The sequence below is a fragment of the Mus pahari genome, chromosome 19, assembly GCF_900095145.1.
Source record: "Mus pahari chromosome 19, PAHARI_EIJ_v1.1, whole genome shotgun sequence".
Lineage (NCBI taxonomy): Eukaryota > Metazoa > Chordata > Mammalia > Rodentia > Muridae > Mus > Mus pahari.
The window spans coordinates 10,045,003-10,069,513 of record NC_034608.1 but is presented as its reverse complement, the minus strand read 5'-3'; the positions used below and the strand labels follow the sequence as shown (position 1 = coordinate 10,069,513).

The following is a 24,511-nucleotide window of genomic DNA, read 5'->3' as shown; positions in this document are numbered from 1 at the left end:
GTAAATGACCCCAGGAAAACACAGCCCACAGAATCAACCAAGCAGAGCTCATAGAGGCTCATAGAAACTGAAGCCGCCATTACAGGCTCTGTATGGTTCTGAGCTAGGTCCTCTGTATCTAGGTTATGGTTGTGTAGCTCGGTATTCTTGTAGGAATCCTAAAAGTGGGACGGGGTATCTCTCTTTTGCCTGCTCTTGGGACCCCTTTCCTCCTAGTAGTTTACTCTATCCAACCTTGATATGAGGGTTTGTGCCTAGACTTATTGTAACTTGTTATGCCAATTTGGCTAATAACCCTGGGAGGCTTGCCCTCTTTCTGAAAGAAAATGGAAGAAGAGTAAATTGAGAGGTGGGGCTGGAAGGAATAAAGGGAGGGGACTATTCAGTCAGGATGTAATATATGAAAGAATATGAGAGAAAAATAAAAATAAATAAAAAATAAAGAGAGGTATCCTGGGATGACTAATCTTGGGAGAGCCAGACTGAGAGAAACATCAAAGGTCACAGAGCTGACCACAGAGAGATAGACCAGACAACATTTTGGTAGACGGATCTAACCAAGCCTGCAACTATGGAAACCAAGTGTCTTCCTCTTTCACATTCTTAAACATGAAGCACTGCATTAGTACACAGACTCTGAACTAGCACTGAAGCTGTCCTGTGCACTGAGGGAGGTTTAGTGCATGACTAACTTCTGTCCACTAGATAGCAAAAGCAGACTGCAGAATCCCTAAACTGTCAGAACCAAAAAATGTCTCCAGTCAGCGCCACGTTTCCAGGGGTCAAAACTGATGGCTGAAAACTACTGCATTAGGGATCCAAACCCTGCAATTAAGTAATTAATTAATTTCTTCTGTGTCCCAGTCTCCATTTTCCAGACTATTCAACTCTAGGAAATTGCAACTTCAGATTTCCCTCAAGGTCTTCTCAGAAAAGGCAGCTATGAAACAGAAAACCCAGGGTTTTAGAGAATGAATTATGTGGACACTCCCTCTTACAAGGAGGAGGGATCACAAGAATCAGGAAGCTCAAAACACTGGAGGCTCGGAAAGTTTTAAGACTCACTAGCCTTTCCCCAAGGGTTACATAAGTAGTTCAGCAAATGCTGAGGGTGAGGGGACTCCTCAGTGGAATTGCCTGCAGGTTGAGCAGACAGCTCCAGGGATGCACCTTTCAGAAGTCATCAGCCATGCTGAAGTGGGCTTAGGAGTGATATAGTTGCCTCTGAGGCATCAGCTTTCCTATAGGTAACACCACACTGTTTTACTAAGCTAAATTTGGGTGGAATCATTTCTTTGGCTTGTGTCATCAATGCCCTTATCTGAGGTGAATGTTAGTTCTCATTTTCCCAGGAAACATCACAACACAAAGTGCCTTGAGCATGGCAAGGGCCTTACATAATACTTCTCTGCATGTTGGCAGCAGAAGTCTCTCCTTTCCTCTCTTGCTCTTTTTTTCTCATCAGTTGTACCTGAAAAAGAAATCCAAAGACCAGCTAAGGATATTGGCTGTGCCAGAGACTAAGACTTGGGAGAAAGGGGAACACAACACTTGTTTTTTTTTTTTGGTTTTTAATTAGGTATTTACTTCATTTACATTTCAAATGCTATCCCCAAAGTCCCCTATACCGTCCCCTCCCTGCTCCCCTACCCACCCACTCCCACTTCTTGGCCCTAGCGTTCCCCTGTACTGGAGCATATAAAGTTTGCAAGACCAAGAGGCCTCTCTTCCCAATAATGATGGCCGACTAGGCCATCTTCTGCTACATATGCAGCTAGAGACACGAGCTCTGGGGGTACTGGTTAGTTCATATTGTTGTTCCACCTATAAGATTGCAGACCCCTTCGGAACACAACTCTTAAGGAAATAAAAGAACAAGTGTAATCAGGGACTACAGAGATGGCTCAGTGGGTAAGAGTGCTTGCTGTTAGAGAGAGAGAGAGAGAGAGAGAGAGAGAGAGAGAGAGAGAGAGAAAGAGGGAGAGAGAGAGAAAACATGAGTTTGAATCCCCAGCACCCACGTTAAAATAATAATGTCAGGCAGGTATGTACATGCCTGTAAACCCAGCATTATGGGGTAGATACAGGTGGATAAAGGCAGATCCCAGAAGCTCACTGGCCGGTCAGCCAAACTAGCCAAAACAATGGTAGAGCTTCAGGGTCAGTGAAAGACCCTATTTGAAGACAATAAGGAAGAGAGTGGTATTTGCACACATGGGACTGGATTCTCATACACTCATGTGCATTACCAAATAAATATATCACATACACAATACCTGGTGTACACACACACACACACACAGCTTTACAATCAAAAACATGCATTTTTTTTTCCTTCGGGAAAAACACCCAATTTTAAAAACCAATGTGGAACCTGGTTAAGATTTATTATTAAGGAAGAGGCTAGAGAGATGGCTCAGCAGTTAAGAGCTAACTTGCTCTTCCAGAGGTCCTGAGTTCATTCCCAGCAACCACATGGTGGCTCACAATCATCTGCAATGAGATGCAATGCCCTCTTCTGGTGTGTCTGAAGGGAGCAACCGTGTACTCACATACATTAAATAAATAAATAAATCTAAAAAAAAAAAAAAAAAAAGATTTAAAAAAATTATTATTAAGGCAAAAAAATTTTAAATCAGAAAGTGGGAAATCTATCTTAATGTGAAATTTTTACTGAGGATATTTAGATTTTTTTTTCACATTTTTATTCTTTGTGAGTTAAGTTTCGTTATCTGCCCCCTTCCCCTTTATATTACTGAAGATAGAACCCAGGCAGGGTCTGTTGCTGCTAGGCAAACACTCTACCACGAAGCTGTATCTCAAGCCCTCCTTGGCTGCTAAATGCCAAAGGCCAGCTACCCTTTCCCAAATGTCCATCCTCACCCTGACAACGTCCCTCTGTCCGCCCTGTTCACGTTTCTCTGCCTCCTCAACCCCATACACACTAAGCAACAAGACCTGACCCTCCCCTACGTGTTTTCAGATCTCCAGTCTTATCCCATCCGTGCCCCTTCAGGCCAAGCTCATCTTTTCCCTGGCTCCTGACACTCATCGCGCCAAGCTTCTCTGGTATTCAAACCGGACCACTATCTGACCAATGACGTCACCTTGCTTTCATTACAAGCGTCCCATTAACACCAAGCATCCCACACTTATTGACAGCAGGCGTCCAGGGTGAAACACTACACTCTTAAACCTTCCTTCCAGCCCCAGGCCGCCCCTCTTCTCTTTGGCGCCACTAATTCTGATGGCCACGCCCACCGCCAGCCTTTCTCCCTAGTCACGCCCTTCCAGGCCGCCGCCAAGTCCTCCGCAGACGCCGAAACTTCCAGCCCCCTGCGGCCTTGGTCAACCAGTCAACCCGTCAGCCAGCGGCTCTCCCAGTACACGGCTCCTTGCTGGCCTCTCTCCTGCGCCCTCGGTCGCCGCGACGTCCCCATTCCCGTCCCGCTGCCCGCACCCGGAACCTGCAAAGCTCACCGACGACAAGGGCTCGGCACGCTCGCCGACCCCAGCCCCAACCCCGTGCCCACGGCCCCACTTGCCTCCCCAAATCACTTTGCGGGACGCCGCCACACTCGCTCGCTCGGAAACGCAAACCAGAAAGCCCCAAATTCGCGCCACACAGATTTCGCGCGCAGTTTGGCGGGAGGGGGCGGAGCCGGAGACGAGCGAGGGCGGGGCCAGCGAGTAGCGCGTGCCGCAACTATCGCCCGGAGGATCTTGGGAGTTGTAGTCTCTAGAGCGTGAGGCAGCTTAGAAATGGGACAGAGTAGGGAGAGGAGGGGCGCTGTCCCGCACAGCATGCTGGGAAGCGGCCCCAAGCCTGTCCTCTCTGTGGATGAACCGGTGAGCCTGCGAGGTCGTAAGGGTGACAGTCGGGGAGAGGAGAAGGGTTGGTGGAAAGCCACCTTGCCAGGCACTGGGGAAGAAAGGCGGGATACCGCGCGGGGCATCCCGGGAGCAAGGGCCGGGCTGGGCTTGGGCGCAGGGCATTGTGGGAGGTGGACGCCGCTTTGGGTTGGGTAGGTGAGTTGAGGGGGAGGGGGCCAGAAGGGTGCACAGCTTTAGGAGTGGAGAAGCGCTGCTATGTGGGATGGTCAGGCCGGGAGGAGCAGCGGAGACACGGGTTGAGAAGGTCTTGAGAGGTGGGAACTGGATAAAAGGGGCTGTGCAAGGGAGAAGAGGCTCAGCGGGACGTGGGGGGGCAGGGGGAGCATTAGTAGTGATTAGTGTCCCCATCTGAGGACAAGGGGCCATGTCCAAAACGAAGATACACATTGAGAATAATAGCTATGTCTGGGAAGAGGGGGCTGCAACTTGACCCAGGAGGAGAATAAGTCTTAGGAGGAGTATGGACCAAAGATGACTATTGGTGACACTTCTGAGTTGAATTTGCCACAAGTGGGCCACACCCCTGTAGGTGAATGATCCCTGACTGGACATGGGCAGCACATCTGGAGATAAGAGCATCTCTGGGAAGCATAAACCACAGATCAAAGTAGCAATTCAAGGCAGTCATATCTGAGGGGCAACAGCTGCATATCTGACACACCTAGGGAGAAGAAAGGTGCATGAGGATTATGCCTGGGATGAGAGATTCGTGCCTAGCTATGAGAGTAGATATGAGTTACACTCAAATGTAGACTTGTGGGAAAAGGGCGCTTCAGATGAATGGGACTACTAGATACTATCAACAGGCATAGGACACACATCTGGAAGAAGGAGAAATTTTAGCAAGAAGCTGGGAATACATTTGCAAAGATGTTCACAGCTGAGCTGAAGGCAAAATATGTAGAAGTGATTCCATTTGTACCTAGAGGTCATATCTAAGGCAACTGGAACTAGGGTTGAAATTGATTAAATGCCAAGTGAATCTGGGAAAGCAACAGGTAAACCACAAAAGTGGAATGGAGATTCCTATCAGGAAAGCAAACAATAAAAACCACTTTGATTTGTCTGAGACGTACCTGAGGCACCCGTAACTGATAAGACAGTCTGGTAATGAAATTGTGGTAATCCAGGTGGAGATGGGTCTGATGTCCAGCTCTTCTCCCCACTTCTACTCAGGGTCCCAGGATGGAGCTGACAGAGCCCTCACCAAGCACAGCCGTGCAGAAGGAAGAACAGGAATTGTTGGATCGAACTTTCTTCTCTTGGGCTGAGTTCAGCCGCTTCTTCGACAAGTGGTGCCAGCAGCGGCTGGTAGTCTTCTCGGTGAAGAGTTCCACACGTGTGGCACGAAGCCCCTGGGCCAACACACCCCCACTCTACAGGCTTATCCACGTGCTCAAGTACAGCTACGTGCTGCTGGTGTGCAAGGATGTGCGCATGCCCAACAAGTCCACAGCGTGGTGCGTGAGCCTGAGCTGTGACCCTACAGGGGGAGGGGAGCAAGGGGTGAGCCAGACAGAGCTTCCTACCCACAGGTTTAATACCAGGGAGAGAAGCCCACTGACTCTGCCAAGTACAGAAAAGCCAGGCAGGACAGATTCAAGGAAGGATACTTACTGAAATGGATACTGAGCCAGGAAATAAATAACCCTTAGTACAAAACAACCCAGACTTGATATACAGGGTTTAGTAGAGGCCATTGTAGAGAGTGAGAGGCATACTGAAACAAGCCAAAAGAAAGGGGAGAATTGATTGCCCCCCCAATACCAGAGCCAGCTAGAGAAGTTGGGGGGCCAGGTTTTGCACACCTACAAAAAGCAGCCTGGAAGACTGAACTATGAGGAAAGCCATAAGAAAGGAAGATATCTCCATTCAGTGTAGAAGCAGATCCTGTTCTGGGAGCTGGGGATATTTTAGACTAAAATCTACCCATCTGGAACTTTCTGACTGACCAGAAGATTGGTGTTAAGAGTAAGTTTATAGGTAGTTCCTGGCAAGTGGGTAGTACCACCAAAGGGTTGGTAGATAGTCAAAGAGAGCCACTTGGGACTAAGGAAGTCTTCCTTGAATATAAGACAAGACAAAACCATGCTTCTATATAGCAAATGATCAGCTCCTGGAATTCCTTTAAGAATTCCCATTTCTGCCTTATTCTACTTTTTACTACATCATGCTCAGAGCTCCACTGTTCTGTCCTGCCTCTGGTGGTCCCTGTGTATGTCTGAGAGAGAGTTTGAGAACTTTAGTTTGAAGCCATGGATAAGAGCAGAGTACTTAAGAATACAGGCTATGCCCTTGGGCTGTCAAATTCCAGCCCTATAGCTTACTGGAGTAGGATACCATTGGGCAATGGGTTTCACACCTCAAACCTCAGCTTTCACATTCCTGAAATGGGGCTGTCACATGTATACTTGCTTCTGAGGACCACTGTTAGGATATATGAGCATGCATAAGAAAGCATTTTACCCATGTCTGGCATCCAGGGCAGCCAATTAAGTGATAGTTGTTAACAGAGTAAGAGCACAGACTCAGGACTGTTGTGTATCTATAATTATTGTCATGGAGAAGATAACATCACCTTCCTGGGCCTCAGTTTGTACATTTGGGAAACAACACAGAAGTATCTGTGTCATAGGTTTTGAATAAATGAATTAGTACCTATTAATTATTTGGAAGGGCATCCAACATGGAGTAAGCACTCTATAGCTGTTCTTACCCAAAGTATATCAACATTTGGTGTGGGGGTATGCTCTGGTTCTTTCTTGTTATTTATTGTAGAAGTGGAGCTTCAGAGGTCTAACACCAGAGCAACAACTTCAAGCATGTGTCCTCACACAACTGTCTAGAGAGTGAGCAGTTGCACAAGAGACAGGCCTAATCCAGAATCTGCCTTTGCTATCAGGACACAAGTCAACATTTAACAACCATTTATTGAGTACCTCTTGTGTGCATGCTGGGTGTTTTGAGACCACAGTTGATTATCCCAGCTCTTGAACCACTGAGAATCTAATATAAGAGACAACCACTAAAAGAATGAAAAGAAGGGAGGAGAAAGCACAACATAGACAGAGGAAGAAAGAAATTTCAAATAGCCACATACAGTAGTGAGAATCAAGTTGAGGGTGAAGATGGGAGGTGGAGAAAAGGAAAGTGGTCCACTCTACTTAAAATCTTTTTGTTTTTTTAACATGTATTTATTTTGTGGGGAAAGAGGAGCATGTCACAGTTGTGTGGAGGTCAGAGAACAACTTGAGGGAGTACATTCTGTCCTTCATGTAGGTACCAGAGATCCAACTCAACCCCTTATCATCAAGCACCTTTACCCACTGAGCTATCTTGTACTTGAAATCTTTGGGGAAGTTCTAGAAGAGATGACCAGTAAACAGGTCCTTGGAAAGTTTATTTATATATATATATATATATATATATATATATATATATATATATATATATATATATGTGTGTGTGTGTATGCATGGACAGTTTAAACAAAAAACAAAAAAACACATGGTGTTTACTATCTGAAGTTGCTGTCCCAGATATTCTACAAATGCCAGGAAGAACCATTGAGCAGGGGTTCTGGGGAATGAAAACAGTGCCCTAAATTTGAGCCTGATGACCCAGTAGAGAGAAAGATTGGTTCCTTGGTGGAAAGCTCTGTGGTAGGGGGTTGGTGGCTAGCTTGGAGACAGTGACTTGAACTCATTATTTCTAAGCTCTTGCACCTGCCCTACCCAGTTGCACAAAGCAGAGCATCTCTGATGCACAATCCAGGGCCATGGCTTAAAGTCTGCAGCAGGGAATGTATCAAAACTGCGATTTGGCAAGGCTGAGGACTGGGGCTTCATCCTTGGGATACTGAGGAGTTCCAAAAGGTTGTAAGCAGAGTCAGGGCTGATTCAGGAAAGTCTCACCCATACTGGTATGGTCTAGAGGACAGGGTTGGGAGGCAAGGAGGAGGCTGGGTATCTGGGAAGTATTTGAAGTAACCCACTTTCCAGAGATTCAGTAGCCTCAAGTTGCTCTCTATATACCTCTAAGTCTCCAACACTAGTGGCATTTCTCCTACCATTGTTCTCTGTAGAATAATATTCCTTAACCCTTCCCAACATACGCCAGCCTTCAAAGACACAGTCTTTAAAATCTGCAAGATGAAGAACCAGTAAGATGTCAAGCCAGTAAGGTGGCTCAGTGAGTAAAGCCTGACCACCTCAGTTTGATCCCAGGGATCCAGATGGTAGAAGGAAACAAATGATTCACACAAATTATCTTGTAAGCTCCATACTCACTCTAACACAATCTTCTTATTTGTTTTTATTTAACAATAAACATGGGGGGAACACCAAACAGATGAAAACCACATCCCTTTAGAAGATTGTTTTGGGAATATTGACTACCATTTGTTAAATGTTTTCTCACCCCTCTAACCACTGTTACATCATTTAATCTGTTGATCAAGCCTGGAAGAATAGCAGTATTTCAGCCCCATTTCCCAGGTGAGAAAACCAAGGCATGGGGTAGTTAAATGACCCACATACACAGTTCCCAGCTGCTGCAGGAAAGCCAAGACTTGGACCCCACAGTCTTGATTACAAATGTCATGCTTTTGATCTTTAACCTCCCCTACCCCACCCATCTAAATTTCAGTCATGAATTGTCAGTATAGGAATTAAGTGTTCCAGTGCCTAACAGTTCTGGGAATCAGCCCATTGGTCCAGTCAAGAAGGATGTCCAAAACATTTCATATGAGCAGTGAATATGTCTTGAGATTGAATGGAGAACATAGGATACACACAGACATCCTTCACACTCTCACCTCAGGATGTGTTAAAATCTACTCTAGCCTGGAATTCATCAGAAAGGACTGACTTCATTAAGGGGATGATGCTGGTGATATGGTCTAAAGGAACAGTAAGTCAAGTGAATATAAAAGGCAAAAGGTATCTCATGACGGATGAAAGAATGCTGGTGGCTGTAAGATAGAAAAAAACATGGATGATCCTGAGATTTCAAAAACATGACAGGCAGCCCGTGGTAATGGGTGGTTTGATGAAATGAGAGGGATGCTGAATATGTTGCCAGTTGTTTAGGTGGGATCCAATGATTCACTCAGTATACACTTGTCTTTGGTATCTTTGCATTGATTCCAGAACACCAGAGTCCACAGGTGCTCAAAGTGTGTAGCATTTGCATATAGCCCATGCATATCTTCCTGTGAAATTTAAGTACCTCTACATGGCTTGTAATACCTACTGCTTGCAAGTGCTTTTAACCCTGTTGTACTGCTGGGGGACATGACAAAGAAAGTGTGTATATAATGTAGTCAGTATAGATGGTTTGGTTTTTTGTTTGTTTCTCTGTTTTTGTTTTTGCTAAATAACTTTGATTCTTGATGGGTTTACAGGTAAAACCAGTGGGTGTGGAGAACTACTTTATATTATTGTTGAGCTTCTTTGAGGACCAGGTGCTGCTATAGGTAATGGGTAAAATGAGTAATTCCTATCCATGTGGAGTTTGCATTTAGGAGTGCTAGCATTACCCGCCCCTATGTGCAGGGAAGCAACTGCTAAAAATGGCACCTTGAGGCATCCATATTTTGTCATGTGAGATGCCAGGACCCCACAAAGGACATGTGCTTTCTGGCAAGATGGATGGCTTCACAGACACAATGGCATCCCCTGAATTATAAGATCTGACTTAGGAGCAGAAACCGTCCAGTCTCAAAGTGACCAGACCATACTCCAAAAAGTGTCTATGAACTCTCCTTAGAAAATAGAGTGCATGGAATCTCGGGAATGTGCCATTTTTGGTGGATCAAATGTGGCTGCATGTTGCTTTGACCTGATACCACTGTGGGCCTATATGTTTTTTACTTATTACAATTTATGTACGTAAGAATTTTCTGATCCCAGCACTGAGTCAGGGAGATTGTAAGCTTAAGGCCAACCTGGGTTGCACTGCATGATTCTGCCTCAAACACCAAAATAGATTACTTTTCTATCTTTATATTTTACTATTTTTAAATAAGGAGGAAAGTCACAAATTATTTAGATTTTTTTTTTCTTTTTAATCTGTGGGGTTCTTGAGTGTTAATGTAGGAGAAAATAGATACGTCATGGAAACTTTTCATCATGCTATTTGTCCTGAGGACAATCACCTGTCTCAGGAGTGATTTGGAGACAATGGAAGACCATTTGTGGTAGAATCCACTATTGACATTTTCAAGACCACTAAAGAATGATCCATGACTTCCTAACTACATAGTAGGCTCTGTAGGTTACAAACGAGGGCCATCAAGCTATGAAGCTTTCGGACTCCATCCAACCTGAAATTTATTTTTATAAAGTTTTATTGAAACATAGCCACACCATTCATTTGCATATACTTGTGTGTATTTGCATATATCTGTTTGCAGTTATATCAACTTTCTCACACTTAACAGAAAATGTTTGCCAACCTCTATTCTATAGGTAAAACCTCCTGCCTGGGGGTAAGAAATGCTGTTATCACACCCCTCCGTAGAGAAATACAACTAAACCATATTTCAAGATATCAATTTAAATAGTATTTTATGAAAATACTATGTGTGTTTTCTAAGATTCTGGGATCAAACCCAAACACTGATTTGTATTTCCTTTTCTCATTGATTGTTTACAATAATGATAACTCCTGAAATTGATTTCATGCCCCAGGCTGGAACCACTGCTCCAAACTCACTCATGCAGAGTGTCATCTAAGAGAGTGAGCTGAGTAAACAACAGGGAAATCATTTAACAGATAGATGTCAGGGTCATGGAATGCAGCAATAACAAGTGGAAATGCAGCAATAACAAGTGGAATGCAGCAATAACGAGTGAAAAGCCTGGGAAAAATCAGCAGTCTTCAAAAGAAACAGAGGTGCCCATTGTCATTGTCTCCTGTTTTGTAACCACCTACTGCAAAGATTGTGGCTTAAGCCTTTTGGTTTTTTGGTTGGTTGGTTGGTGTTTTGTTTTTGTTTTTTTTGAGACAGGGTCTCATGTAGACTAGAATAACTTTGAGGATGACTTTGAATTTCTGATTCTCCTAGAGGTGCAGGAACAAGTATACTCTACACTTTTAGCTTCTAGAGACTACACAAGCCACACAAGTGCTTTGCTTCCTTCTCTGAATCTTTTCTCTCCCATATGAAGATCCTGGTAATGATACCAACCCCTTTGCCGCCACTATCGTCCAGAAGTGTCCCATCTCAATGTACTTAGTTTAATCACATCTGAAAAGTTCCTTGAACAACTTTAGGTGACACATATAGTTATGACTAGGATATGAACAGGATATGACTAGGATATGAACAAAATAAAGGATTTTTTTCTAGAGTGTAAAACACAAATAGGGAAATATATGCACTATGCATATTAGTCATGATAACGTTGCCCAAAATAAAATACACGTGTAAAAAAATGAGAACTTCTATGAATCAGAGGCCAGCCTGGTCTACAGAGAGAGTTCCAGGACAACCAAGGCTACCCAAAGAAACCCTGTCTCAAAATACAAATAAACAAAAACTAGTGTTCAACCCCACATCTTCCAGTCTAGGGTAAACCACTCAAAGGCCACTACTATCTAGTCTAGTAAAGGTGAACTTTGTCTTCCACTGAATTTAATGTAGATGGGAATCAATCTCACAATGGATTGCTCTATTTCTGGCTTTGATGAGGTATATCCACACTGGAGATGGGTAGATGGGAATCAATCTCACAATGGATTGCTCCTCTATTTCTGGCTTTGATGAGGTATATCCACATTGGAGATGGGTAGATGGGANATATCCACATTGGAGATGGGTAGATGGGAATCAATCTCACAATGGATTGCTCCTCTATTTCTGGCTTTGATGAGGTATATCCACATTGGAGATGGTAGTGGTTATTTGGTTCTTAGAGTTGTTTGGTGTAACATTTCTTTAGAGCGTACCAAAGCCTCTTTTCTCAAACTGTGGCTTGGTTTCATATTCTGGCTGGTATACATAGTCCTGTTGTATGCTTGCCAGTCAGTGTCTTAATGCCCATGTGCAGGCAGTCACATTTGATGAGGGTCAAATAGTATAGGGCTCCAAAGTGCCTTTGACACATCCATGACAGGTGATGCATATCTTGATGAACACTATTCTCATTCTTGAAGGTTTTTTTTTTTCTTTTTTTAAGAAGGGGTCTAGCTGTATTGCCCAGTCTACTCTGGAATTCCGGGACTCCAGTAACCTTCCTACGTCTAGCCAGAGTAGTACCTGGATGTACAAAGTTTGGAAGCAGAAATATACTATCCACTGCATGTGGCTTTGAAAACATAGTAAGGCAAAATGCATAATTATAGGTTGTGGTTGTCTCTGAGGACAGAGGGAAGGGAGAAATCATGAAGGCCTCATCTGTGGAGATGGTATTGTCAAACCAAAAGCAGATACAAAACAATCTAAAGTGTTTATTTGATTTTGTTACATTTATTTACTTATTGTATGTATGGCTGTATATGTGTGTGTGCTCACATGTATGTGTAGCAGTCAGAGAACAATTTGCAGGAGCCGTGTCCTCTCCTTTCAACATGTGGGTTTTAAGGATCCACCTCAGGTCTTCAGGCTTGGTGGAAAGTATCTCTACCCTCTGAGCCATCTTGCCAGCCCCTGAATTATTTTGTTGCTAAAATTTTCTGGTAGTGATATAACAAAAGTGTGTGGTCATTTTGGGACAGAGTTAGGTGTGTGGGTGAAGACTATACCAGTGTGTAGTGTTTGCTATGTTGTAGATGTTGTTTCAGTCTTGAGGGTTTTAAGCATATCAATTACTTTTCATCTTCACAAGGATCCTATGAGACAAGTTTGTTATTAATTCCCTTTTGCCATACAGAGATGAAATGCAGAAACGTGTACAAATTCACCCAGCTGGTATATTCTTAAGCCTCCCCATTCCTCTATCCTTGAAACTTAATGAGAGGAGAGGGAAGGGGGAGGGAGAAAGAGAGAAAACAGAGAACCGAGATTGCACAAAAGGTTGTGACAGAGGCGCTGGTGGTTCCCCCTGCAGGCCTCCCCAGCCCAGCTGCCCTGCCTTCATCACTGTCAAGCTGAGCCCTTTGCGGGATCGACTCGTGGTGACTGAGTGCCAGCTGACCCACTCACACCCAGCCTGCCCACGTGAGTTCGCCTACCACTTCCGCCCAGGCCACTTGCTGGCCAATTCCTGCCTGCCGGTCCGCATCACCAACCAGATCTCCAAGCAATTTGTGGCCCCTGCTGATGTGCGCCGCCTGCTGACCCATTGCAAGGGCCCAGACCACGGGGTCCTAGATGCCCTGCAAGTGCTTGAGGGGCTCTTCCGCACAGATCCGGAAGCCAAGGTAGGGTCTCACAGGTAGCATTGGGCGGGGAGAACCACATTGACCAACTTCATGGGTTATTCATTCATTCTTTCACCACACATCATTCATTTATTTAGTAAGCACCTACTAGGGTGCTGAAGGTGGTAGCCACAGAACATCCTTTAGTATGGACTGTCGAACAACAACCTTCTATCCTGTACAGTCTTAATGTATGGGAACTCCTGACATGCGTGGATAATTAGCACTTGAAATGTAACCGGTACAATAAGAGTCTGAGTTCATTTTAATGGACTGAAAATTAAATAAGCACGAATGACTCTTGGCTCCCTTGCAGAAGTTCTAGAGGCAGAAACAAAAAATGCCCAGATAGGATGTCAGTTAAGTACTAGGAGGAAGAGAACCCAAGTGAGGGAAAATGAAATTAAATTTTTTTCAACTTGGACTATACAAATGGAAAGTACATAAACAAGTCCATTGTTTAGTGAATGTTCCCAGGGTAGGCCCATGAACTCAGCACACAGGAAACTTATATAATGTGATACAGTTCAAAGTATTGTAAAGCAGAAGAAGCTAGGAACATGCAGAAATTCTAATGTACTATTAACTATCTGTTGTTTATTTTTGCAGTCCTGAGAATAGAACTCAAGGCCTACTACATGCTGGGCAAGCACTCTGCCACTGAGTCATGCTCCTAATCCCTCATTGGAGGATTCTAGTCAGGTGTTCTCCCACTGAGACATGTTCCCAACCTCTTAATGGGGGATTCTAGTTCTACTATCCAGCATAGTAGCCATTGGCCTCATATACTCTTGATCATTTGAAATGTCTCAACATGGTTGAGAAGCTGGGTTTGCGGTTGGTTGGCTGGTTGACTGGTTTGGGGGTTTTGTTTGTTTTATTATTGTTCTTTGGTTGTGGGGGTGGAGTACACATAGGCACCTGAGGTTGACCTTGATTACTTTGTAGTGGTTTTTAAATATACTTATTTGTTTGTGGGGGGTGGGTGTACAGGTGTACCCATGCCACAGTTTGCATGCAGAGGTCAGAAGACAATTTTCAGGAATCAGTTCTTTCCCTCTGCCATATAGGTCCTAAAGATTGAACCCTGGTCCTCTGCCTTGGTTGTAAGCACTTTTAACTGCTGAGGCATCTCGCTGCCCCACCCCAACCCCTCTAATTTTTGAGACAAAGGCTCTCACTGAACCTGAAGTTGATTAATTTGACTAGTCTGGCTACCTAGCCAATTAGCTTCAGGGAATCTACCTGTCTCTGCTCCCACCTCCCATTAGCTTTTTATGTGGAATATAGGCATCTAAGCTTAGGTCCCTATACTGTAGTGTCAGGTACTTTACCAACTGTGCCATTTCCCCAGCCTAAAGCTGGAGTTTTTAAGTAATTGAATTTAAACAGACCTCTTCATTAGTATGACTTTTGCATCAGGTAGCATAGAGCTGTACATGTTCAGGTAAGTTTGCATTTCTGTATTTAAAATATATATATTTTATATATCTAGTACACAAAGCTATAAGTTCATGAGATTTCCATGCAAGTATACTATGAACTTTGTGGACCTTAGTCCCCAACCTCACATCATCCTCTTCCCTCCTTCCCCTGCTATACTCCACATCCTCTTTCCTAATAACCCTCCTTGATTTTCATTATGTATATTTTTTATCTGTACATATGAGAGAAAAATACAGTATTTTTCTATTTCAATCTGACTTGCTTAATATGATCTCCAGACCCATCCATGCCCCTATAAATGACAAATGACCCAATATTATTGTTCTTTGAGGTTGATTAAAACTCAATTAACTATAACCTGCCCCAGCTTACACACACATGCATGACTTCATACATGCTCAAATGTACATACACACACACTTACACACACACCACTCAACAATGTTGTCTATTTTGCATCTTCATTTTGGTTGGTTGATTGGTTCATTGGTTGGTTGAGGTAAGGGCCCATGGAAGCCCAGGCTGACTTGGAACTGGCTGTGTACCTAAGGATGACCTTGAACTCCTAGTCATTCAGTTTCTGCCTCCTAAATGCTGGGAGTAGTGTGCTACCATGACTAGCACACAAATAGTTTGTCTTACCTTGCATGCTGAAGAATGCCAAATGTCAACATCTTTCCTTCTTTCTCTGGGACTTGGTCAGGTCCCCTGAGAAAAGTCTTCTCACTTGCTGATTGGGGGTGAAGGCCAGGCTGCCACAGTCTAGCAGCTATATGGGGAAGAGACTGGATCTGGCAGTCAGCATGATGCATGCCGACCCTGCATGGAGCTTGGAATCTCCCTCCTTCATTCTCAGGTGGGCCCGCTGTCCACAAGGCCAGCAACTTTTTCCATTTACCATGTTTACAGAATAAACCTCCAGCCACTTGGAAGAGTGACAGCCTAGAGGGAGAGGAGAAACACAGGGTCTCCTACAGTCCTAACCTGGTCTTATGAGCAAACCCTGTATTGCCTGGTCCTAATGGGTTTCTGTTTTGGTTACCAGTACTTCCCATCTGCCCACTTAGGTTTCACAGTTTTTGTGGGTAGGATATCCATCAGTTTCCTCACCTGCTTTCCAGTTTCCAAGGTAAGTGTTGCACCTGTCATCCTTTCTCTCTTCCCCATCTTTAGAGGTTGAAAAGAGAGAGGGATGCTCAGTCCATCCCTTTGCATAGTCTCACCCAGGCTCTTTCACTTCTAAGTTCTTTTGAAAGACTTCTATGTTATAAAGCACATCAGTAATCTGAAAAGGAGTTATTTACTGTCATCCCAAGACTAGATAGACAGCATTTATATATTCCTTTCACTTTGCAGCAGTTTTTCAAGGAAGGGTATGTTAGCTTTACACCAGTATACTGAAATGCCCAAGGCCATAAACTTTACAAAGTAAATAAGTTCATTTATTTCACAGTTCTAAAGGTTCCGGTCAAGAATCAGCAGCCTCATTGACTTGGGCCTCTGGCATGGTCGTACATCATGTGGGGAGCACATGGCAGAGCAAGCTGCTCAAGGCCCTGGCAAGGCAGGAAGCAGAAAAGCTTCAAGGAATGGTGGGAGTCACAGTCTTTCAGATGCATACCCCAGTGAACTAAAGACCTCCCATAAGGTTCCAAGGAGCCCCACATGTGCATGAGCCTGTAACACTATACACCATTGTAGGACACTGCAGGAACCGAAAAGCATAGCATAGATTGTTTTTGGACAGCTCAGATCCTGGCCCTTTTCTTTATATGTCATTGACCAAAACAAGACATGATACTACGCACTTGCAAAGCACATGAAGTACAAAATACTAAGTACCCAGGATGGAGAAAACCACAGTCACTTGTCATGTTTTGAGTGTGAAATGTTCCTTATAGGCTCATGTGCTTGAAAATGTGGTCTCTACTTTGTGACACAATTTTAGAAGGTTGTAGAGTTTTCACAAGATGAAGCTTTGCTAGAGGAAGTAGATCACTGAGGTGGTGTCTAGAATCTTTATAGCTTGGCACAATTCCTGTCAGAGCTCTGCTTCTTATCTGCAGTCACAGGTTACCAGCCACTTTATACTCCTCTATACCTCCTACCCCTGCCATGAAGGACTGTTGACTCAAACTGTAAGCCAAAATAAACTCTCCTCACTTCAGTTGTTTCTTAGCAAGTATTTGGTCACAGTGAATAGTGAAATAACAAGTACACTTGGCAAAGGACAAAATAAGGGTCCATGACATCAAGACCTTTCTTAAGTTTTGCCAGTGTTTATACCACCTCAGCCATCCAGGGGTGTGGTGGGTATAGTCAAAGCTGGCCACTTGATTACTATTGGTATGTTCTCAAAGCTTCCTATACATTGTGGCTGTGCTGTTTATTGGCTATAGGACAGTGAACACATTATGAACAGGTAACTTAGGTTCTTGGATCCTCAGTTTGTGTGTTTGTAAATAGGGTGATAATAACAGACACTACTTTTTAGGGTTATCAGGTATGGATTAAGTATGTGTGTCAGGGAACTATAAATTTTTCCTCAGATGAACAAAATTCTATTCACCACAGATGGAGCAACAGCAACATACCCAACGTGCAGTTCCACCTAAGTCTAGCTTGGTAAACTGATGGTTTTATTTAGGGTTACAGAAGCATGGGCAGTTTACAAGGAACTACACTGTTGAGGAAAATGTCTTTTTCCTAGCAACTAGTAACAGCCTACACATCCTTGGGGAGGGTCTGGCCCTCATGAGCCACTCTTTACCATTATAGTGGAACTTACCAAACAGAGAGACAAAGAGGCAGAGAGAACCTCTGCTAAAGTCTCAAGACAGCGTCTATCATGTCATGCATAGATAACAGTGTGGCGCAACAGTGAGACAGGGACAGAAAGAGAAAGAATCCAGATAGTAATCCCGTATATTTGAATTATTTAGCTTTTGTCACTCCCTCACTTTTCCACCTTCAGGACAAAGTGGAGAGTACTGTCACTCTGATATGGAAGGGAAAGGGCATAGTTGCCTATAGGGAGGTGTGAGTGGTAGTGGAAAGTGCTGTGGTTGGTCTCTACCCACTACCTGCACATACCTGAAACAATGCTCCTTAAATGTTTCCATCTCTGCAGATGCACCACTGTGCACAAAGCCTAAGAATCTGGCCTTATGCCCAAGCTACATGGACTCAGAGCCTTACTCTGCCAGTTATCTCTGGATGACCTCAAATGACCAAGCAACTGGCTTCTCTGTGTCTGATTCCCCCTGGGTAAGAGGGAGGGGGTAATTACAGTGCATGCTTTGTGAGATTATTAAAAGGTTTGGAGAAGTGTCTGGTAGAGAAGTACTTCATGCACGACTAATGTTCTCAGGACTTCATTCACCCAGAATTATCAACTTAAGATGTGTTTCTTTTTGATTTTGTACCTTTTCCACATACACACACCACAGTGCACCTTATTTATACTTTTCCATTCCTAGAGTAGTGCTCTGTATATCATGCTTGCTCCAAAACTATTTGGAAGAAAACTAAACTGATTTATATAAGAGCTCCACCTTCATCAAATGTTAGCACACCCATTAAGTGTCACCCACACAACTCTGCCTTCTCCTACCCCACCACTCCTATAGGCCTAAACATTTCCCCTAGACTTCCTAGCCCAAAGACTTGGGCAAGTCACTCCCTTGTTGCCATTGGAGACCTTTTTGGCCACTCTGGGTTCAATAATTCACTAGGAATCAAAGAACACAGAAGCATGTTATACTCACAGTTAACAGTTTATTACAACAATATGACACAGCTTAAATTGAATAAACACCTCCATGTGGCTACCCTACTGGATACAGCAGGTGTGGACTGAACATCTTTTAAGTAAATTCAAATGACAGTGTAAATGATGGAGACTGGAGGGATGAATCAGAGGTTAAAAGCACTGGGTGCTCAGTATGGGCTCGCTGAGGTACTCCCTCCTACCACACCATACTGTGCTTACTAAATATATCCTTGGTTCTACAAAACATACAGATGGTCCTGAGTTCAATTCCCAGCAACCACATGGTGACTCATAACCATCTGTAATGGAATCCGGTGCCCTCTTATGGTATGTCTGAAGACAGCTACAGTGTACTCATATACATAAAGTAAGTAAATAAAAATTAATAATGAAGAACTAACTGCTCTTCCAGAGGATCCAGTTTCATTTCCAGCATCCACCTGGAGGCTCACAACTGTAATTCCAATTCCAGAGGCTCCAACGTCCTCTTCTGACCTCCAAGGGCCCCAGCCACACACATGATATATAGAATATGCAGTCAAAAAAAACCACATAAAATAATTTAAAAGTAAGTAATATCTGAAAATGTTGTAGAACTAAAACTTAAGTCAGTGATAAACTTAGTGTGTGTGTGTGTGTGTGTCTGTCTGTCTGTTTTCTTAAAACATTGAATCTCAGTACCCTTTGGAGTGCTAAGTGTGTGATTTTAGGGTTAGGTAAGCAATGCCTTTCTTCTCTTTGGACTCTTCCAAACCTATTATTTAGCAAATATCTATGTATTTCGGTCACCTGAGTGCATGCGTGCGTGTATTGCATGTACTGAGCAAAACAGTGTATGGTTCCATGCAGAAGTCAGAGACGAGTACTACCTGTCTTCCTCGCATCACTGTGTTATTGCCTCAATCTCATACTAAAGTAAAAATTGCTGTTTTCAGCTAGGCTGGCTGTCTCTAAAAATCTCAGAATCTGTCTGTCTTTGTTTCCCAGTGCTGGAGTTACAAGCGTACAGCTGTACCCCTTATTTTTGTGTGGGTGCTGTGGATTTGAATCGTCCTTATGCTCACTCTGCTCATTGAGCCATCTACTCAGTTTGTCCATAGATTATTTAGTAGAGTTTGTGAAGGCTGGACATTGTTCAGTTTTTTTTTTTTTTTTTTAAGTCTTGCAGGATGAGGTTGGATTATGGTATAATGGCTATAGACAGGTCTCTGGTTAAGTTGGATTCAAATTCTGTTTCCACCACTGTAAGTTATTTCTTACAGAAACTGGCTCACAGATCTCTAGCCACTAGACCAATACTTAAAGAGATCTGGGGCTGGTGGTGTAGCTCAGCTGGTAGAGTGCTTGCTCAATTGGCTCCCCTGGTTCCATGCCCAGAACCTCATATAAGCCAAGTGTAGTGGCACATGCCTGTAATCCCACATCTTAGAAGGCAGACAAAAAAAGGACCAGAAGTTCAAGGTTATCCTTAGCTACATAGTTTGAGACCAATGTAGGTGACAGAAAACCCTGACTTGGGGAAGAGGGGCGTCTTTGAACAGATAATGAATATGGTCATTATGAACCTGGACTCTTATGAGAATACATATATACCACTTCTTAATAATGAGGACGTTGTTTATACCAGGCAATGTATAAGACTCATTGATACATTTCATCTCTCTAGTCCCAGGACTTACTGTTGCCATTTTAAAGATGAAATGGAGATGAGGCAAGCAGCCGGAAGCCACTTAGCCAGAAAGAAGTAGGTGCAAGACCTCAGGTGGGGCAGTCTGGACTAGAAAGCTTTGTTCTTAACTGCTGTTCCCTCTCTCAGGCCTGGGAGGAATGAACAGTCAGTTCCTAGAAGAGGAAACCTGCAGGAATGGAGGTTAAAGAGGAAACTGAGGCAGAAAGGTAAAATCAAGCCATGAGGCGGGTAGGGAGACTTAAATCAAGATCTGCCTCCATAATCTGCTGCTTACAAGTGGCCCTCAAACTAAAGCAGTGGGGACCCCACTGGAGGCTTTTCTAAGAAGATTCGCAGTCCCTGCTCCAGCAGGCACAGATGGGTTCCAGATGGCTGCTTGTCTCCTGCAGTTCCTGCAGCCTGTTGTGGTCCAAGGCCTTTGCATAGACTGCTGCTGGGTGCTGGAAGGAGTAACACCGGGTTTGCAGCAGCAGCAAATAGGACTCAAGAGTATCACAGCAGCTAACAGTATCACACATGCAAATGTCCCAGTATTATCAGGTCAGATCAGGATGTCCTGGTCACAAACTGTAGAACTACGAGGTTACAAGAACTCCTGATTTTGGTTTTCTTATGTGCCTCTTCCAATCAAAAGAATCTGTGTAAACCCATGAACGAATGGATTTGCTTTTTACACACACACACACACAAACACACAAGGTGTACCCTGACCTCTTTTCTTGACTTATTGCCCCTGTATGCAGGTGAAGCTGGTGTTCGTGGAGGATCAAGCAATGGTAGAGACTGTGTTCCTTCTAACATCGCGCACCAGGGCGCTGCTACGGCGCTTCCCACGCATTCTATTGGTGGACCGGCTACCTGGGTTACAGGGCACCCTGGACCTGATGGCAGTGCTGTGTGTGGACAGCGCTGGACGGGCACGCCAGGCTGCCTGTTGTGTGGCGCGTCCCGGCACGCCTAGCCTACTGAGATTCATGCTGGTTTCCCTGCTGCAAAGTGCTCCCGATGTCAAAGGCCGAGTGCGCTGCCTCACAGCTGGACCAGAGGTGGCCGGACAACTGCGTGCAGTTCGCCAGCTGTTGCCATGTGCACGTGTGCAGATCTGTCGTGCTCAGGGTCTGGAGACACTCTTCAGTAAGGCACAGGAGTTGGGTGGTGCCAGCCAGGAGGATCCAGACTTGTGGCCACTCCTCTGCCGCCTAGCAGATTCAAAATCCTATACTGCTTACAGCGAGGCGCTGGCTGAGTTGCGTTCCCAGGCTCCAACTGCCTTCATCAGATATTTTGAGCACAACTGGGCGCCCCGCCACGACATGTGGGTACGTTTCCGTGCCTACGAAGCAACCCGTGACCTGGATGCCTGTGCTCTTGTGCGCAGCCATCGCAGGCGACTCTTGAGACGCCTCAGCCCCTCACATAGTGTAGCTCAATGCCTTCGTGACCTAGTAGCCATGCAATGGGCAGATGCAACTGGAGAGGCAGCCTCAGAGAGTGTTAATGGCGACCGAGTGTTGGAGAGTGAGCCCAAGAATAGGGCACAGATAGAGAAAGAGAAGGGGAGGGGCACAGAGACCAGCAACTGCGGAAGGCCTGATCGAGAGAGTGAGAAAGGGAGGAGACTGCACTTGAGAGATGGTCAAGGAGTCCGGTTGGAGAATCAGAAGGTGAGGGGTCGTGAAGGGACAGGAGCCCAGCTAGAAAAAAAGCTTTTGAGAGAGCCAGAGGTCAGAGACTGGAGGGGAACCCAGATAGAGAATAGGGTTAGGGTGCTGGGGCCCATAGATCGGAGAGGCAACCTGGTTGAGGCTAAGAATGCCAAGAGTCTTGAAGGAAGGCCTTGGAGAGATGTACAATTGCAGGAAGAGAGGGCACGTGCACCAAAACCTCAAGACTGGAAAGAGCCTCAGTTTGAAATAGAGAAGCGGATCGACGTTAGAAAGTGGAGAGAGGTCCATGTGGAGAAACCCTTAGAATTAGTCCCTGAGAACGGAGATCAGAGGGGACCACAGTGGGGAACTGAGGGGCCAGAGACCGCAGAGGAGAGAAGTGGGAGGTTTCTAGTCAAAAGGAGACGGGGCCTGGAGGACATTGTTGTTGTTCATTTAGAGGACACAAGAGCAACAGGTATAGTGAATGGAGATGGCAGGGGACCCCAATCTGTGAGTTTCAAGAATGGAGGACAGCAGGTGGAGTTTGGGGATCCTGGGGGGAGGCTTCCAGGGATGGAGAATGGTGTACCATGCACAACCCCTGTGCAAACTGTGTTGAAAGGCAATCCAGAATGGGCAGTGAACAGGGTTGAGTCCCTGGCGGCAGGGGAGGTAGTACAGAGAGGAAGTGAAGAAGGCCCAGGGGAACCAAAGAGACTTTGCCGCCCCTGTAGAGATGAGGGAGTGGACTGTGAGCTACTAGCCAAGTTCCGAGCAGCCTGTGGGCCAGAGTTGGCAGATCTAGTGGCAGAGGAGCTAGCCTTCGCCAGGCAGCATGGGACCCGAGGTTTCCACTGGACTGGAGCTGGCTTTGCCCTTAAGGATGGTACCTCAGACTTCTTCCTGGATGTGGCTCTAACACACTGCAGCTGCTCAATCTATGCTGCCAGACGCCTGCCCTGCAGGCACCTCTTTGCTGCACGTCTCCTCACAGGGGCAGCCTTGTTCCACATGGACCTGCTCAGAGATTGCTGGGGAAGATCTCAGGAACCCTGACCCTGTGTACCCCTGCGTGCTGCCCTCCACATGGAGGGCAAGAACATATTCTTTGATCCCAAAGATAATAGGGCTCATGCCCTGCCCAGTGGGCCACCCTAGCTCTTCTAATCACCTCCTGAGTCATCTAAGGACCTCCTCTGGCCTTCTTTCTCTACATCCTAGGGAATGCTGGCTATTATCTCTGAGATCCTGGAGCCACACCTGTGGGAAGTGCTAATGGCCAGGACACATTGAAAGGACATTGCCCTGGAAATAAATAAATAAATGAGGAAAAGGAGAGGTCACGAGAGACAGGGTCAGCCAAGACAGAAGACAAGAAAGGGATAGAGCTGGAGCAGGGGGATGCACAGGAGGCCATGGAAAGAAGCTAAGGTATGGGGACTGACAAGAGTAAGGATGGAGAGTCCTAGGGACTACAAGGTTGAAATGGGAAAAGCCAAGAAGAATGAGCAAAACTGAAGAAGAGAACGGATAGGAGGGAGACAAGAGACAGGGCTGGGGAAGTGAAGCATGGAAGGAAAGAGGGTGAGAAGGGGCAAAGACAGTTTTTAAAAGGAGATGACAAAGCATAGGAAGACAAAAGATGATAGGATGACCTGGGGAGTTGGCCATTTCTCAGGGTGGGGCGGGGGAGATGGCTCTCTGGTTGGACAACCTACATACTGCCTCAGAGGGAAGGGAACCAAGTGAACAGCTGTACTTTGAGATTGAAATAAACAGCATTATTTTGGTCTCCAGGCTGAGTTCATGGCTTCTGGAGGAGTATGGGGAAAACAGGTTCATAGGAAAAGGAAAATGGCCCAGCATCTGTTTCTTCTTTTTGTCAATGAATTTCTTCTAGGGCCAGTTGAATGGAGGGTTCACAATTAACCCATTGCTAGGACAGCTGATGTTTCATCCTTCTTCTGAACCACTTCAGAAACATGGCAATTTCCAGACATCTGACCATGCCAAAGTGTTCTCAGCAATTAGTTTGAAAATGGGCTTTTGAGCAAGTTTTGGCCAATGGAGTCTGTCTTCTCAAGTGGAGGCAGGACTCTTAGGAAAGATTGTCTTATTCCTAAGATGTTCCAAAAATGAGATGATTCTAGGCCTGCTCACTACCAACCACCTCAGGCCAGTGTGAGAATGAAGCCTACACTGAGGAGGAGCAAAGACCTGGGAATTGAAGAACATCTAATGTCAAAGAGATGGCTCAGCAGGTTAAAATTTTAAAATGGTTACCTTGCAAACTTGATATGAATTTAGTCCCCAGAACCCATGGTAAAAGGAGACAACAAATTCCCCAAAGTTGTTCTCTCATCTCTACATCTATACATTTGGGGGTAGGGGAGAGAATACTTAATAATAAAGCATGGATTGACTTTGGGGTTCTATGTGCACAATTAATACAAGGGACCTAAGTAGTAGGCTACAAAATTCAGCTTGAGGTCAGTTTTTCTCAAACCAACATGTAGACATGAAGAGGGAAACTTGTTGAGGCACAGAGTTGGATTTGACAGGCCTGGAAGGCATTTGGACTTCTAGAAAGATGATGCTTCTGTTTCTAGTGGATCACAAGGCACACTTAGAAAAGCAATAAAATAATTTTAAGGTAAAAGACAACTCAGTGGTTCAGATAAGGAGTCAAAAGTT

At 44.8% G+C, this 24,511-nt stretch overlaps 2 protein-coding genes across 3 annotated transcripts in view; one reads left to right on the top strand and one right to left on the bottom strand.

Annotated features, from left to right (window-relative positions):
* The window catches only part of Lig1 (DNA ligase 1), a 36,530-nt gene extending 32,883 nt beyond the window's left edge, over nucleotides 1–3,647 (bottom strand). The window contains exons 1-2 of the mRNA XM_021219328.2: nucleotides 3,546–3,647; nucleotides 1,398–1,471 (exon numbers count right to left, since the gene is read on the bottom strand). Of these exons, the coding sequence (XP_021074987.1) occupies nucleotides 1,398–1,462 (65 nt within the window). The 5' untranslated portion in view covers nucleotides 1,463–1,471; nucleotides 3,546–3,647. The remainder of the gene's footprint in view (nucleotides 1–1,397; nucleotides 1,472–3,545) is intronic.
* Nucleotides 3,648–3,791: 144 nt separating this feature from the next.
* Nucleotides 3,792–23,606, top strand: Zswim9 (zinc finger SWIM-type containing 9). Of its 2 annotated transcripts, none has more exons than XM_029532128.1 (4): nucleotides 3,792–3,849; nucleotides 5,071–5,354; nucleotides 12,948–13,260; nucleotides 20,912–23,606. In XM_029532128.1, exons 1-4 carry the CDS (start codon nucleotides 3,805–3,807, stop codon nucleotides 22,871–22,873), a joined length of 2,604 nt encoding a protein of 867 aa, XP_029387988.1. In that variant the 5' UTR covers nucleotides 3,792–3,804; the 3' UTR covers nucleotides 22,874–23,606. The 2 variants fall into 2 exon arrangements, with proteins under 2 accessions (XP_029387988.1, XP_021074934.1); XM_021219275.2 differs by lacking the exon at nucleotides 3,792–3,849 and adding an exon at nucleotides 4,066–4,148.
* Nucleotides 23,607–24,511: the final 905 nt, after the last annotated feature.

Bases quoted from the DNA above. Each gene is read 5' to 3' on its own strand.
- Zswim9 (XM_029532128.1), top strand. From the start codon at position 3,805: ATGCTGGGAAGCGGCCCCAAGCCTGTCCTCTCTGTGGATGAACCG. The intron at 5,355-12,947 runs GTGCGTGAGCCT...TTCCCCCTGCAG, and splicing joins CCCAACAAGTCCACAGCGTG to GCCTCCCCAGCCCAGCTGCC. The intron at 13,261-20,911 runs GTAGGGTCTCAC...CCCTGTATGCAG, and splicing joins GCACAGATCCGGAAGCCAAG to GTGAAGCTGGTGTTCGTGGA.